The sequence below is a fragment of the Scyliorhinus torazame genome, chromosome 1 (genome assembly GCF_047496885.1).
Source record: "Scyliorhinus torazame isolate Kashiwa2021f chromosome 1, sScyTor2.1, whole genome shotgun sequence".
NCBI lineage: Eukaryota > Metazoa > Chordata > Chondrichthyes > Carcharhiniformes > Scyliorhinidae > Scyliorhinus > Scyliorhinus torazame.
In genome coordinates, this window is record NC_092707.1 from 126,407,375 (window position 1) to 126,423,884 (window position 16,510).

At 56.7% G+C, this 16,510-nt stretch overlaps 1 protein-coding gene across 2 annotated transcripts in view; it reads right to left on the reverse strand.

The window, feature by feature from the left end:
- Positions 1 to 16,510, reverse strand: part of LOC140412023 (discoidin, CUB and LCCL domain-containing protein 1) — a 236,370-nt gene that overhangs the window by 42,733 nt on the left and 177,127 nt on the right. For both annotated transcript variants that reach the window (XM_072500789.1, XM_072500787.1), the window contains exon 10: positions 5,932 to 6,094. In XM_072500789.1, the coding sequence (XP_072356890.1) occupies positions 5,932 to 6,094 (163 nt within the window). The remainder of the gene's footprint in view (positions 1 to 5,931; positions 6,095 to 16,510) is intronic.

Genomic DNA, 16,510 nt, shown 5'->3' on the forward strand with positions numbered 1-16,510 from the left:
TTTTTATGGCAATCCAATAATTTAATGGCCACCATTACTGAAGATAGCTTTTTATTCCAAATTGATTTAATTAGCTGAATTTGAATTCCCCACGTTCCATGGCGGGGTTTAAACTCAAGTTTGTGGGTTACTAGTTCAGTAACATAATCACTACACTACCGTAGCCAACAAACAGTTGAGTATTTTTCTGTTGGGGAAGTCCTGGTTGTGCACAATAGACCTTTTAAAAAAAAATTAATACAAAGGCAAAGTACCGTGGATGCTGGAAATCTGAAATAAAAGAGAAAATGCTGGAAATACTCAGCAGGTCAAGTAGAACCTGTGGAGGAGAACAAGAGTTAACACTTTCAGATCGATGATCTTTGGTCAGACCTGGAAAGTTACAAATGCAACAGGTTTTAAGCAAGGACAGAGGTGGAAAAAATGGGACAGATGGCAGAATAAAAGAGGTCTGTGATTGGGCAGAAGACAGGATTCATTAAAGGGATGATGGTGCAAAGATAACGGAGATGGTAATGGGACAAGTAAAGAAACACAAAGATAGCTCAGGAGGAGATGTAAATTAGAATAGCAAAACCATTACCAACAGTTGCTGTCTGGATAAAACGTGAGCAGGGGGTCATGAACTGAAATTGAGGCGCAGCATGGTGGTGCAGTGGTTAGCACTGCTGCCTCACGGCGCCACAGGTTCGATCCTGGTCCCAGGTCACTGTCCGTGTGGAATTTGCACATTCTCCCTGTGTTTGCTTGGGTTTCGTCCCCACAACCTAAAGATGTGCAGGGTAGGTGGATTGGCCAGAATAAATTCCCCCTTAATTGGAAAAAAACCAATTGGGTACTCTAAATTTATATTTCAAGAATTAACTGAAATTGTTGAACTCGTGTTGAGCCTGGAAGGTTGTGAGATGCCTATTTGGAAGATGACATGTTGTTCCTCCAGCTTACATTGAGCACCATTGTTTCATGTAGAAGGCTGAGGACAGACAAGTCAGAGGATAGGGCAGAGAATTAAAATGGGAAGCAGCCCGAAGCTTGGGTCACATTTGGTGACTGAATGGACACATTTCAAAATGTGGTCAGCCAATCTGCATTTGGTCTCTACAATGCAGTAGAGAGCATTGTGAATAGTGAATACGGTGTACTAAACTGAAAGGACTAGAGTAAATCACTACTTTACCTGGAAGGAGTATTTGGGGCCCTGGTAGGTGAGAAATGAAGAGCAAAAAGGGAAGTGTTGCATCTAAATCGGTTACATCATTAACTTTCTCCAGTTCAGGTGCTCGAGCTGAAAGGTTAACTCTGTTCCTCTCTCCACAGATGCTGTCTGACTTGTTGAATATTTCCAGCAATTTCTGTCTTTATTTCAGTTTGATCTCACAGGTAAATAGTTGTTATTTTAGCTCTCTGGCATTGATCATTGTGTTTGTGCTCTCCATAAGCTAATTCTGTTGAGTTCCTTTAAAAAAGATCAAGTTATGTAAAATTTAAGAAGTTTGGGTATGACTGTACTGTCTTCTGCCAAAATAAGCAATGTATGGCACAAAATTGTTCAGTTCATATTTTTATGACTTTTATTTTCAGATTATGAAGGTGAGGGATGTTACTGCACGAAACAGAACTTATTCTGTTTCAAGCATTTGGTATAAAACTCTTCCAAGTCAGAAGCAATTGTTAGGCGCAGAGTGAAATTCCCTCCACTCAGCAACATACTCAGCAGAGCATCCCTACTGCATTCGTGCATTTTATCCCCAATTTCCCACACTACCATAATGTCAATTATCGTTGAATTATGAGCACGTTTGTGGTGTGGGAAAATTCCCAGAAACTGGGTTTAAAGGTGCCTGAACACATTTCTAATAGTTTCCCACAGCCAGCAGACTTTCGTACCAAATAGCTGGGCTAGATTCAAATCTAATTTTCCAAAAGCAAAGGCCTGCATCTAACTCAGTATACCACTCAATCCCCAATTCCATGCATAATATTATGGAAATTATAAGAAGACGGAGTGACCCAATCTAGTGGTGAATTCATCAGCACAGGATGGGGATGTGTCATGTGAGCTCGGAGACAAATGATGTCATGTAAAATGCCACATCCTCCTTCGATTTTTACATAACTGTTTATTTGTGTTTCAAATACAGCAATCAAAGCGTAATTCATATTACATTATCTCACATTTGTGGTATGAAAAATGATGATCTATTTCTCTCTTTGAACTAATGACACTTCTGATTTTAGTCTCCAAATGCTCAGTGCAGTTGCATTTTTTTCACCTTTCCAACCGCACACTTATTACCTCACCTCGCCGAAGGCTTCCTTCTAGGCTAGCTCTTTCAATCTTGCTTTTGCTCCCTCTTTTGGATAATGTTTTCAAACCTAACGACTTTCTCTGGCTCAGCAATTTCCCTCGGAGCTTGACCCTCCCCAAAATGAAGCAAATTGTTACTTGGGCGGGATTCTCCGACCCCCTGCCGGGTCGGAAAATCACCAGGGGGCGGCGTAAATCCCGCCCCCGCCGGCTGCCGAATTCTCCAGCACCGGAGATTTGGCGGAGGCAGGAATCACGCTGCGCCGGTCGGCAGGCCCCCCCCCACCCCCCGGCGATTCTCCAGCCCGCGATGGCCTGAAGTCCCGCTGCTGCTATGCCGGTCCCGCCGGGTTGAATTGAACCAGGTCCCTTACCGGCGGGACCTGGTGGCGTGCGCGGGCTCCGGGGCCCTGGGGAGGCGCGGAGCGATCTGGCCCTGGGGGGGTGCCCCCACGGTGGCCTGGCCCGAGATCGGGGCCCACCGATCCATGGGCGGGCCTGTGCCGCAGGGGCACACTTTTACTACGCGTCGGCCGAGTAGGTCTCTGCGATGGCAGACCCGTAGGTGACCCCCCCGCGCATGCGCCGGGATGACGTCAGCAGTCGCTGACGCTCCCGCGCATGCGTGGACTCCCGCGGGCCGGCGGAGTCCCTTCGGCACCGGCTGGCGTGGCGCCAAATGCCTTCCACGCCAGCTGGCGGGGCGCCAACCACTCCGGGGCGGGCCTCGCCCCTAAAGGTGCGGGCTTGGCCCCTAAAGGTGTGGAGGAATCCGCACCTTTGGGGCGGCCCGACGGCGGAGTGGTTCCCGCCACTCCAGCCCGCTGGGACCCCCGCCGCGCCGGGTCGGGGAGAATCCCGCCCAAGATGTGCTGCGAAAATTATGATGGACAACACCTTGTGTAAGTAAAACTACAAAGCCATAGCATCAGTTTATCCGTGAAAACAAGGGTTGAGGCGGGTTGAGGCACAAGCATTAGCTACCCACGTTGCATGTCTGCACTGAAGGGTGAGGTATCAGATTCTGTCTGGTGATGTCGAATCGTATTTCGCCAAAGGAGAAAACTGAAAAAGCGGTAAGAAGGAAGACGATGCTGAAACTTTTGAGTAGTTATTTTCAAAGTGCATTATATATATGACAATAAGATTTTGATTTGTTCATTCATTCAGTTAAAACTCAACTAATTTATTTCGTTATATATCCATTCACCTGGCAGGAATGCAGAAAACTGATGGGAAGGAAAACCTGAATCTCCATATTTGGTTGATATGCAATTGATGACATTGTTCTTCAGCTGAAAGACAATTAACCCATTCTTTGGAAAGGGATCACAACTAAGGCAAGGGACGGGATTCTCCGTTGGCAAAATCGGGAAAAGCAAAACCGGGAAAGGCGATTGGGTGGAGAATTGATTCCGACGCACCACGTGGAACACAATCGATGCCAATGAGAAACGGTCCGGTTTCACGATTGCCACTCAGGAGGCTGACAAGCTGCAGCCGCATATGTACACTGCACTCCCCACACACACACCACCCCAGCCAACAGGATGGCAGCGAGGAGAGCGGCCCAAGCTGCATGGACGCTGAGCTGGAGACCATGCTGGATGCGATGGAGGAGAGGTGGGCCATCCTTTTCCCTCACCTGAGAAAGACGCTGCCCTCCACCACTGTTTGCCGTGCCTGGGCGCAGGTGGCAGAGGGACTCAGCCCGCAGACGCCCCGGTGGGGAGCGGGGGGACCATTCAAGGGTTTGGGGGGGTGGGGGGGGGGGGTGGGGGGGGGGGAGAGACGACTTCCAGGATGGCCATGCTACCGATCGGGGGCCACCAATCCGTGTGCCGGTTCGCAGTGTGGGTTGGCCATATTGCGCAGGGCGGCCGTCGCAGGCCGCTGCCGTGCACATGTGCGGACCCCCGGCCGGAAGTGCAGGGCCCTGTATCAGCAGCCGGGGCTGCGAGGACTACTCCGGGGCCCTGCTAGCCCTCTGCAAATCGGAGAATCATCCTGGACTTACTCCAGGTAAGTCCAGAGTGATTCGCGTGCGTTTTGTCGCGGGCGTGGGGACATCGCCCCAGATATATTGTATCCTAAGTATTTGGTGAAGTAAGGCTTAAAAGCATGGATTAGAGCGTGCTTGACTGCTGAAATCATGCTTCACAAGATGCTTAGGTTTTTAAAAATAAATTTAGAGTAGCCAATTATTTTTCTTTTTTGCAATTAAGGGGCAATTTAGCGTGGCCAATCCACCTAACCAGCACATCTTTGGGTTGTGCGGGTGAAACCCATGCAGACATGGGGAGAATGTACAAACTCCACATGGACACTGACCCAGGGCTTGGATTCGAACCCGGGTCGTCAGCGCCGCAGTCCCAGTGCTAACCACAGCGCCACATGCCACCCCCAATAATAATAACCTTTTATTGTCACAAGTATGAAGTTACTGTGAAGAGCTCCTAGTCGCCACATTCCGGTGACTGTTCGGGTAAGCTGGTACGGGAATTGAACCCGCGCTGCTGGCCTTGATCGGCATCACAAACCAGCTGTACAGCCCACTGAGCTAAACCAGCCCCAAAATTCTTAGGTTGAAAGACAACAAAGCTTTTAGGAGCCAGTGGTGCAATTAGTCATTGTGAAAAACTTGGGCCAATGCAATTTTATTTTGATTAAGGGGGTTCGCTGGGAAGTTAATTTGTTTCCAGCTTGGTGAGATGGTGTCATTGCTGGGTGGAGATACCAGGCTTTTGGAGAAAGCATTTTCAGTTTGTTCTGATCTGGATGAAGTTGGGACTACAAGTCAGGTTTTGCTCTCTGCAATTTAGTAAAAAAGAGATTAATAGTCTTTAAAGCAGTGCAGTCTTGTCTGGGAAATGGGGAGCTGACACAAGCCAGTTGAAACAGTCTTTGAAGACATAAAGCCAGAGTTTCTGATGAGAGTCAGATTTTTTCTGTAAAGTAGTGTCAAAGATTTATTTCTCAAAGAGTAGCTTTGTAAAGCAAGTATTCCTCTGTGCCATTGACATTCAACGTGGATTGAGAGCTGGAATGGTTTATTTTCTTGTTTTAATGGGAATTAAGAAAGCAACTATGAGTATTGTAATCACTATATTGAGTAGTATTGTTTGAGGGCCAAATGTAAGATATTTTTGGGTGTGATGTTAAAGATTTTAATACTATGTTAGTAATAAAGTTTACTTTAATATACCATATCCCAATTTCTTTGTGAAATCACTCCTGGAGCAAAATATCCTTTCCTCAGTCTTATAAAATTAAAACAAAATATTGGGGTTTCTGTCCAGTATCCTCGTCACTGTTGAGGGCTGGTCTGGGATCATAATATTGGATAGGTATAAGAAGTTTCCTCTGCTGAAGGACAATAAAGTGAACTGGATGGATTTTATGACATTATGGCAATTATTATGTTTTTTTTTCTCCCTCGTACTATTGAAAGATTTAATGAGGATAGTTTTACAGCATTCTGTGTTGAGAAACCTCTGGGTCACCAGTCCAGTACCAAAGCCTTTACATTGCCTGACTCAACTACCTTGAATAATTAAGATTGACGTCCCCCTGGCCCCTCCCACAAAGCAAAACCAGAAAAGAAAAAAAAATTGGGATTTTACCAAATTGTCGGATTCTTTGCAAGACCTTGCAGCCAATCAGCTCGACTTTCATAGCTATTCTTTGGGACCATGTCAGTGGTTTAATTCGAATGTACCGCCCCACAAAGGATGGAATAAAATTGTTGCGAACCAGTTGTTGGTCATTCATGTTCCCTTCAAAAACCTTTTGAAAAGAAAAAAGGTAAAAATAAAACAGAAAAAAAGGTAGGTGAGCCCTCTGTCTGAAGGTTTATGTATACACGTTATCTATAATATATACTACATCTATATACATATTGCATATATAGTATATACCATATAAATATATAAACACATACTAAGAGATATACGCAGGCACATATATACACACATGCAGATAGAGCGTGATTCAACGGGACAAAAAGAGTCTCGTTTTCAGTGGGTTTAGTGGGGTGTTTCTTAGCTGAGCTTGTCTGTTCAGGAAGAGGACTTGCGGATCGGGGCACGATTTTTAAAGGTCGCCTAGATCTTTCGATCCCCCTCAGGCATCCCACCTCAGCCCCTGGGGTCCATGAGCATCCCTCCCCCCCCCCCCCCCTGCCCTCTCCCCCTGTCTCTTATGGGCAAGGTATCCCGGGCCTGTCCCCTGGCAGGGGCAACCTGGCACCCAGGCACCTGTAAACTGCTAGCCTGGCAGTGCCCCTGCCAGCCTAACAGTATCATCCAGCCACCCGGGCATTGCCATGGTGGCACTACCAAGGTGTCCAGGTGGCACTGCCAAGGTTCCCAAGTTGGCAGTGCCTAGGCAGCTGGGTGCCAACGTATACGATGCCCAGAGACCGGCCACCCTGGGGGTCCCGCCAGGTGCCACTACACCTGCGCCACGTTTGTATGTACTAGCATTAAGTGACCCTGACGAGGTCTCCCAAGCATGGTTGTTCATTCCCAGGCGCGGGAGAATCTGACGCAGAGCTATTTAAATGAGCCATTTGTGCAAACGCCCAGTAAGGACGAGATCCAGATCGTGATGTTTCGCAGTTGAATCTCGCGTGACGTTTTGAGCATCGCAAACCGCGACAAGGCCGCTAGAGCTTACAGATACACACATACTTCCCCTTTCTCGATTGAAGTTTAAATCTGACCTCTAGTCCATGAGATCTCCTGGCGTGCAGCAGGATTAATGGCAGCAAGTGTGCAAGTTGCCAATCACATTGAAGTATTCCCACAGAGAGAAAATATTCAACATTAAATTGGCGGAATTCTCCCAAAAGCCCCCACCGGCACCGCGGTGCACTGGTGAATGGGGGCAGAATATGGCGGAAGGTGCAGAAATCGGTTTTATGCCGGCGGGAACTTACAGTGGGATCTTCCGCCGGTTGCAGCCATGGAGGGTCGGAAAACATGTCAGAAGCCAGCGTGAACCCATTAATGGGATGCAAATGAAGGCCCAACCACCCACACCAGATTCTCCACAATGCTGGCGTGAAACACCATTGTTCAGAACAATGTGGTGTGCAGGTGTCGGGATGCATCTGAACAAAGCCTGTGCTGCCTCTGGAGTTTAGGGTAGAGGCTGCCCCAAACCTGGAGCATAGAACACTACAGGGGTGGGTCAGGGGTACATCTGCAGGTGGACCTTCCAGATTCAGTGTCCTGAAGGAAGGTGCACCATCCTGCCTCAGAATGTTCCCGCAATCCAGCCTTATTCTCAGGAGATTCATCTTCCAGTCTCAGTGTGCTCCCGATGATCATTTTCAGGAGGTTCACCTTCTTCCTTCAATAGTGGATCAGTGATGTTGGGCACATTTTCAAAGTGGCACCCAGACACGATGGCGGACTATGTACCATCCAGGTGCCCTGCTACTGAATATGGCGGAAACACCATGAAAAGCATAATTAAAGAGGTAGGGGCCTGAATATTTTGTGTGTTTTTCCGCCAGCCTCCGCAGCACAAATACTCCACATTTCTGGCCTTGCCACATGTGGTGGTATGTATTAGGGGTATTAAGGAACCCTGTGACGCTGAGAGGCTATTGGTGGATAGACACTGGGGGCGGAATTCTCCCCCAACGGCGCGATGTCCGCCAACTGGCGCCAAAAACGGCGCCAATCAGACAGGCATCGCGCCGGCCCAAAGGTGCGGAATGCTCCGCATCTTTGGCGGCCTAGCCCCAACATTGAGGGGCTAGGCCGACGGCGAAGGGATTTCCGCCCCGCCAGCTGGCTGAAATGGCGTTTGTTGCCCCGCCAGCTGGTGCGGAAATGCGGCGCATTCGCGGGAGCGTCAGCGGCCGCTGTCAGTTTCCCAGCGCATGCGCGGGAGCGTCAGCGGCCGCTGTCAGTTTCCCGGCGCATGCGCAGTGGGGAGAGTCTCTTCCGCCTCCACCATGGTGGAGACCGTGGCGGAGGCGGAAGGGAAAGAGTGCCCCCACGGCACAGGCCCACCCGCGGATCGGTGGGCCCCGATCACGGGCCAGGCCACCGTGGGGGCACCCCCCGGGGTCAGATGGCCCCACGCCCCCCCCCCCCCCCAGGACCCCGGAGCCCGCCCACGCCGCCTGGCCCCGCCGGTAAATACCAGGGGCGTCATTCTCCGATCCCCCGCCGGGTCGGAGAATGGCCGTTGGCCGCCGTGAATCCCGCCCCCGCCCCACCGAAGTCTCCGAAGGGAGAAAAGTCGGCGGGGCGTTAATGGCGCCGCTGCCGCGGAGAATGTCACGGGTCTGCGCAAGGCAGCCGATTTTCGGCCTGCCGATATTCTCCCTTCCGGATGGGCCGAAGTCCCGTCGACGTGATGACCGTTCACGTCGACGTGAATCAAACCTCCTTTTCATCGGCGTGACCCGGTGCTCCAGGCTCACGCGGCCTGGGGGGTTGGCTCTGGGCAGGAAATGGCGTGGCCGCGTGAGGAGAGGTGTGTCTCGGCTTGTGTGTGTGTGCGGCGGCGGCGGGGGGGGGGGGGGGGGTGGTTAGAGTAGGCTGGGCTCCGGGGGAGTGCCGGGAGGGGGTCCGTGCCGGGTTGGGGAGGGGGTCCGTGTCGGGGTGGAGGTTGGGGGGGGGGGGGTCCGTGCTGGGGTGGAGGTTGGGGAGGGGGTCCGTGCCGGGGTGGAGGTTGGGGGGGGGGGTCTGTGCTGGGGTGGAGGTTGGGGAGGGGGTCCGTGCCGGGGTGGAGGTTGGGGAGGGGGTCCGTGCCGGGGTGGAGGTTGGGGGGGGGGGGGTCCGTGCTGGGGTGGAGGTTGGGGAGGGGGTCCGTGCCGGGGTGGAGGTTGGGGGGGGGGTCCGTGCTGGGGTGGAGGTTGGGGGTTGGGGAGGGGGTCCGTGCCGGGGTGGAGGTTGGGGGGGGGGTCTGTGCTGGGGTGGAGGTTGGGGGTTGGGGAGGGGGTCCGTGCCGGGGTGGAGGTTGGGGGGGGGGGTCCGTGCTGGGGTGGAGGTTGGGGAGGGGGTCCGTGCCGGGGTGGAGGTTGGGGAGGGGGTCCGTGCCGGGGTGGAGGTTGGGGGGGGGGGGTCCGTGCTGGGGTGGAGGTTGGGGGTTGGGGAGGGGGTCCGTGCCGGGGTGGAGGTTGGGGGGGGGGTCCGTGCTGGGGTGGAGGTTGGAGGTTGGGGAGGGGGTCCGTGCCGGGGTGGAGGTTGGGGGGGGGTCCGTGCTGGGGTGGAGGTTGGGGAGGGGGTCCGTGCCGAGGTGGAGGTTGGGGAGGGGGTCCGTGCCGGGGTGGGTGATGGGAGGGCAAATGAGTTGGTCCACCTGGCCAGGTGCCAGCCTCCAACAGTTGGACCCATGCGGTCCATGCCACCTGGCTGGGGGGAGGAGGGGATATGGGCAATGATGACATGTGGTCGTTCCCCTCCCCCCCCCACCAGGCCGTCATGTTTTCAGACCATCCAGCGATGTTGGCCGCCGTGGTGGCAGCCGCTCATGTCTATGTTGCCCTGGATGAGGAGGAGGAGGAGGAGGAAGAGGAGGAGGAGCGTGCCAGAGAGGCGGCGCAGACCGACAGGACGAGGAGGGGGAGGAGGACGTCGTGGCCCCACGGCAACGGAGGCACCCGAGGGCGCCCCGTGTGTACCGGCCCCGGCAGTCATACCAGGACCTCACGGACCGGGAATGCAGGAGGAGACTCCGGATGAGCCGGGAAACCGTGGCACACATCTGCCACCTGCTGGCACACCTGTCACCGCGTGGCACTGGCGGGGGACACCCTCTCCCCGTGTCCGTCAAGGTTACGGTGGCCCTGAACTTTTATGCAACGGGGTCATTCCAGGCACCGAGTGGGGACCTGTCCGGCATATCGCAGACATCGGTGCATCGGTGCATCCGGGCAGTGACAGATGCCCTTTATGCCATGGCGCACCGCTACATCCGCTTCCCCGTGGACCGGGCCAGCCAAGATGCCCGGGCCGTGGGCTTCTCTGCCGTTGCCGGGTTCCCCATGGTCCAGGGCGCGATCGATGGGATGCACGTCGCCGTGCGGCCACCTGCAGAGAACAGGGCCGTGTTCACTAATAGGAAGGGGACCTATTCAATGAACGTACAGGTGGTCTGCGACCACCGCATGATGATCCTGCACGTCTGTGCCCGTCACCCAGTCAGTGTACACGACTCATTCGTGTTGTCGCGGTCATCCATCCCCGGCATGTACGAGGGACGCCATCCCCGGCTGAGGGGCTGGTTGCTGGGCGACAGGGGCTACCCATTGCGATCGTGGCTGATGACGCCTATACGGAGGCCACGCAATGAGGCGGAGAACCGCTACAATGATGCCCATGTAGCGACAAGGGGAGTGATCGAGAGGTGCTTTGGCGTGCTGAAGATGCGTTTCAGGTGCCTGGACCTCTCTGGGGGTGCCCTCCAGTATCGGTCAGATAGGGTCGGCCGCATCATTGTGGTGTGCTGCGTCCTGCACAACATAGCCCAGCAGAGGGGCGATGTGCCGCAGGCAGAGGAGGGCGGAGTGGAGCAGCAGCAGGAAGAGGCCCAGTCCTCCCCAGATGAGGGGGATGGGGGCAATGGTCAGGGCAGACGGGGTAGACACAGGCGGGTGGCTGTCCACCGTTACCGGCTGGCCCAGCGGGCACGGGACAGACTGATAGACGCCCGCTTCACTGACTAGATGGGCGTGGGAATCGGGTAGTATGGCCACAGACCGCACACCATGACAACAGCCGACCACCCACACCCCCCACCCATCCACCCACCCAGCACCCTCACCCCCCTCCCCAACCCCACACACCCCACCCGCATGCACACCACCCCCCCACCCCCAATTGCGGGTGGACGCGTGTCTATTGCAGGCCATGGAGGATGATGACAACCCGCCCTGCGATGAGCTCCTGGTTCCACATCGTTGGACTATGTCTGACCCATGGCCACAGTACCACCATCCACCCGGACCATCCCTGCATGCGGCTGTGACACTGCAGCGCACGGTCCCGTCCTCTGCCCGGGGGATGTTGATGGCGGCCCAGGGGGAAGGGGGCAGACTCACCTGGGGCTGAGGTAAGACCACCCGTCACACACACACTTGCGCTCAACGTACATGACACGCCCGCACACTTTGGACAGAGCACAAAGGCAGCTTCGGTAGGTGTAACATTGACTTTAATAACCAAAGGAGTTTTCATGCACGTGCCCTAGCCCCTAAAACTCATCTGTGCCCTGCACCCGTGCCAACTTACTCAGTGTCTAATTGTTTGGCCTTACGGGCCCTTTGACTACGTCTACGTGGTTCCCCCAGACGGTACAGCAGAACTGGAAGTGGACTCCTGTGATTCCTGCCCTCTGACACCGGATCCCTTTGGCGGCCGTTTCCTGGGGCGTCCTGGCCTAGATGGGCCAGGCGGCGGCCCGGACGACTGGGATGGCGAGCTGCCAGCCTGTCCTGCCCGTTGCCCACCCGATGCACCTGGGACGGAAGGGGGGGGAGTCCGAGGGGTCGCGGTGTACCGGGACCTCCCCTACAGAGGGAGCCGGGACGGACCACACCACCTCCTCCTCCCTCGGGGTGCCCGATGGCCCCCCAGGCCTCTACATGGGTGGGGGATGCGAACGGACTGGCCATCCGACGCGCCCCCGACATCTGGCGCTGCCAGTCCTGGAGGCCCGTGCTGGTATCGACAGGGGTCTGCAGGTTTGCAGCCATGGAGCCCAGGGGGTTGTCGAACCCTGTCTGCGACAGTGCGACGCCAGCTCGCACATGGCCACTGGCGCCGATGCCCCTCAGCGATGGCCTGCTGAGACTGGGCCATGGCCTGCAGAGACTGGGCCATGGCCTGCAGAGACTGGGCTATGGCCTGCTGAGACTGGGCCATGGCCTGCTGAGACTGGGCCATGGCCTGCTGAGACTGGGCTATGGCGTTGAGCGCCTCTGCCATCTGGCGCTGGCACTGGCTCATGGCCTCCTGTGAGAGGGCAGCCATTTCCTGGGCCACAGACGCCGCCTGCACGGAAGGCCCCAGGCCTCACAAACCGTTCCCCATGTCTGACACCGTCGCACCCATTGCCTCCACCGCGGACGCCACCCGTGCGGTGTCAGCCTGGGTGGCACGCATGACCGGGACCACTCCCAGCTCCTGGACGCGGGTGGACTCCTCCACCTGCGACCGCAGCCGCCGCAAGCCACCCGTCACCCTATTCGCTCGTCTCCGTGTCGGTGGTTGCATCGGATCTATGTGTGGGTGTGGTAACTGCAGGAACCCGGGATCCATCTGGGCGGCAGATGTTCGCTTGGCCTGGGCTGCCCTCCGACCGCCCGGTCCCTCTGCTGCTCCTACCTCCACCTGCTGTACCGGGACGGCTGTGTTGTGCGCACCAGTGAGTGTACCAGACGCCTCATCACTAAAGTGCCCAACCGTGGTGAGTGTTTCTGCGATGGTGGAGGGTGTTGGTGACAGCAGTGGCGTTGTGTCGTGCTCTTCGTCCCACTCTGAGTCCATGGCACTTTGGGGTGGGGGTTCGTCTCCACCCATCCACTCTGAGTCACTGTCCGGTATTTCGTCTTCCCGGGTAGGGGTGTCCTGGGTAGTGCTGTCCCGGCTAGGGGTGTCCTGGGTAGTGGTGTCCCGGGTAGGGGTGTCCTGGATAGTGGTGTCCTGGGTAGTGGTGTCCTGGCTCGGATGTGGCGGGGGCCTGTGGCTGCCCCCCTCATCGCTGGGTGGTCGCTCCCGCACGTGACGGGGGGTGTCGTCTCCCTGTTGCTCCAGGTCTCTCCGTCTCCCGTGGTGTGCGAGGGGCATCCTGCGGGCGTCGCATGCTGGAGGGTGCGGGTCTCTCCGTCTCCCGTGGTCTCCGAGGGGCATCCTGCGGGCGTCGCATGCTGGAGGGTGCGGGTCTCTCCGTCTCCCGTGGTCTCCGAGGGGCATCCTGCGGGCGTCGCATGCTGGAGGGTGCGGGTCTCTCCGTCTCCTGTGGTCTCCGAGGGGCATCCTGCGGGCGTCGCATGCTGGAGGGTGCAGGTCTCTCCGTCTCCTGTGGTCTCCGAGGGGCATCCTGCAGGCGTCGCATGCTGGAGGGTGCAGGTCTCTCCGTCTCCTGTGGTCTCCGAGGAGCATCCTGCGGGCGGTCTGCATCTGCGGGGATGGGTGCCTGGACGTTTGGTCCTGCGATACACAATGAAGCATGCATGGTTAGACATCAGGCAGTGACCAGGTGATACGGGGGAGGGGGATATAGGGGAGGGGGGATATGGGGACGGGCTGTTGGTGGCTCACTTGCTCGTGGGGCCCCGACCTCTGCATCAGCAACGTCCCGGTCCTCAGGTCCGCCAGCCAGTTCCAGGGCCCTTTTCTCGTGTACGGTCAGTGGCCTCTCATCAGCGGGCCCTCCTCCAGTCCTCACATGCTCCCTATTGTTGTGTGCGCGCTTCTCCTGTGGGGGGGGGGGGTGGTGGCAGGGGTAAAAGGCAACAGTGTTAGGCAGGTACATGAATGCACGCCATCGGTTGCGCGTGCATTGCAGAGGTTAAGGTTAGGGCTGGATTCACTTCGGGATATGGGGGAGGGGGGGATATGGGGGAGGGGGGATATGGGGGAGGGGGGATATGGGGGAGGGGGGGATGTGGGGGAGGGGGGGATATGGGGGAGGGGGGGATATGGGGGAGGGGGGATATGGGGGATATGGGGGAGGGGGGGATATGGGGGAGGGGGGGATATGGGGGAGGGGGGATATGGGGGAGGGGGGGGATATGGGGGAGGGGGGATATGGGGGATATGGGGGAGGGGGGATATGGGGGATATGGGGGAGGGGGGGATATGGGGGAGGGGGGATATGGGGAGGGGGGATATGGGGGAGGGGGGGATATGGGGGAGGGGGGATATGGGGGAGGGGGGATATGGGGGAGGGGGGATATGGGGGAGGGGGGATATGGGGGAGGGGGGGATATGGGGGATATGGGGGATATGGGGGAGGGGGGGATATGGGGGAGGGGGGATATGGGGGAGGGGGGGATATGGGGGAGGGGGGATATGGGGGGATATGGGGGAGGGGGGATATGGGGGATATGGGGGAGGGGGGGATATGGGGGAGGGGGGATATGGGGAGGGGGGGATATGGGGGATATGGGGAGGCTCACCCTGCCTGCTCTGACGAGGTCGTTCACCTTCTTGTGGCACTGGGTGCCTGTCCGTGGTGTTAGGGCCACAGCGGTGACAGCCTCTGCCACCTCCCTCCACAGACGCCGGCTGTGGCGTGGGGCAACTCTGCGGCCGTGCCCGGGATACAGGGCATCCCTTCTCTGCTCCACCGCGTCCAGGAGCGTCTCCACATCGCGTGACTCGAACCTCGGGGCTGAGCGACGGCCAGCCATCAAGTCGGGTGTTGCGGTCGGGTGTTCCGGTCGGGTGGGGGGGAGCTGCGCGGCCTTATGAGCCGTCACGCCGTGCAGCGCGTATGACGCTGCACGGCGTGAACCACTGCGCAAGCGCGGATCCCGTTACGTCGCTGCTAGCCCATTTCGGGCCGCAGACTATCGGCCCATTTTTATGACGTGACGCAAGTGGGATTTGCGCCGTTTTTTGCGCCGATCGGCGGAGTTTCCGCCGATAACGGAGAATTTCGCCCCAGGTTTGATTTACGCCGGCGGGACAGGCAATTTCTGGGCGGGACTTCGGCCCGTCCGGGCCGGAGAATCCAGCGGGGGGTCCCGTCAACCGGCGCGGCCCGATTCCCGCCCAATCTCCGGTACCGGAGGCTTCGGCGGGGGCGGGGGTGGGATTCACGGCGGCCAACGGCCATTCTCCGACCCGGCGGGGGGTCGGAGAATGACGCCCATGGTCCCGATTGGATCAGCCACCTGCTGGCTTCACCCAGTAAGGCGGAGTATAAGAGCCCGGATTCTCCCAACAGCCGCATTCTGTAACTGTGCTGCTAGGGAACAAGTCTGCGTAATCAAGCCATCGTTCGACTCCTGCTCATCTCGTCTCGTGAGTGATTGATTGTGCTACACCACAGCCCTTAGGGCGCGATTCAGTGGCCTCTTTTTGCTGAGGCCGATGAATAGTGGGAGAGGCCTAAAAAGAGAACCCATCCGAGACCAGGACCTGTCCCACAGTATCTCATCAAGGTCAGCTTGGTACTGGGTCACGTCCCACATTGAGTCAGACATTCTGGCAAGGCCCTCAGCCATGGCCGTCTCCTACTGTGCCATGCCTTGGATGTGGGTGATGTCGTGCATCAGGCTCTCTGCAACCGGCCCGCTCCCTTCGATGGAATCGGAATTCTGCCGTAGCACGGCAAGAAACCAATACACACCACTTAAACCCTAATTCCATCCAATTAACGGGAGCCAACTCATATCCAACAGCCTCCTGTAATCCAGCCACCTCCCCAGCAAATCGTGTTGATTAGCACTCCTTCTGAAAAACGTGAACCTGGTGGAAGGGCTGCTGCAGGAACCTTGGGAGGTAAGCAGCCATCTTCGTTCACAGGCAATGAGCACATGAGCTGGCTGTCCCTGTGCTCAGAGAGGGGTGAGCGGGGAACCTGGGGGTTTGCAGCCCCAGTTGGGTGTGGGACGCAAATGGAGGGTATCAGGGCTGAGGGGGGGGGGGCGGAACCAGGGCATGGTGTGGGGGTGGGTGGGGAGCAACCGTGCGCAGGTCTTCCATGCGAACCCCTGGATCGTGTGTTGCTATTCCGGGGACAACTGAAGTCCCTGCCTGTCTGCCCAACCAGCCACCCATAACTCCCACTGACCGTGGAGGCCTCTGGGCATGTGGCTGAATGCTATTGCTAATAGGGAATTGCCAATCGTGGTTAAGTGAGCACTTCACACAACCCAAGTAGATCCCCGTGGGTGGGTGGACTATGTAGCATGTCAGATCCTTTGTCTAGCATCCCAATCATCACGTGATGCCTGGACTTTGTGCCTGAACACTGTGGGAGGCAGCACCACAGATGCAGGAGCTAACATCTGAACACCTATGGGATGGGCCCCAGCCCGGGCACACGTCCATGGCTGGGCTTTGGAGATGTTCTGTTCGTGTGACTGGGGTGCAGTGTCTGCTGACCAGTGAGTAGGACCCTCCACCCCCCACCTCGGCCAGGAGTGCGTGGGCAAGGCGCGTCGAGTGGGGTTGGGGGGAGATACCAGGACCGCATGTCTGGAGGGAAATGGGCATTGGTGGTCAG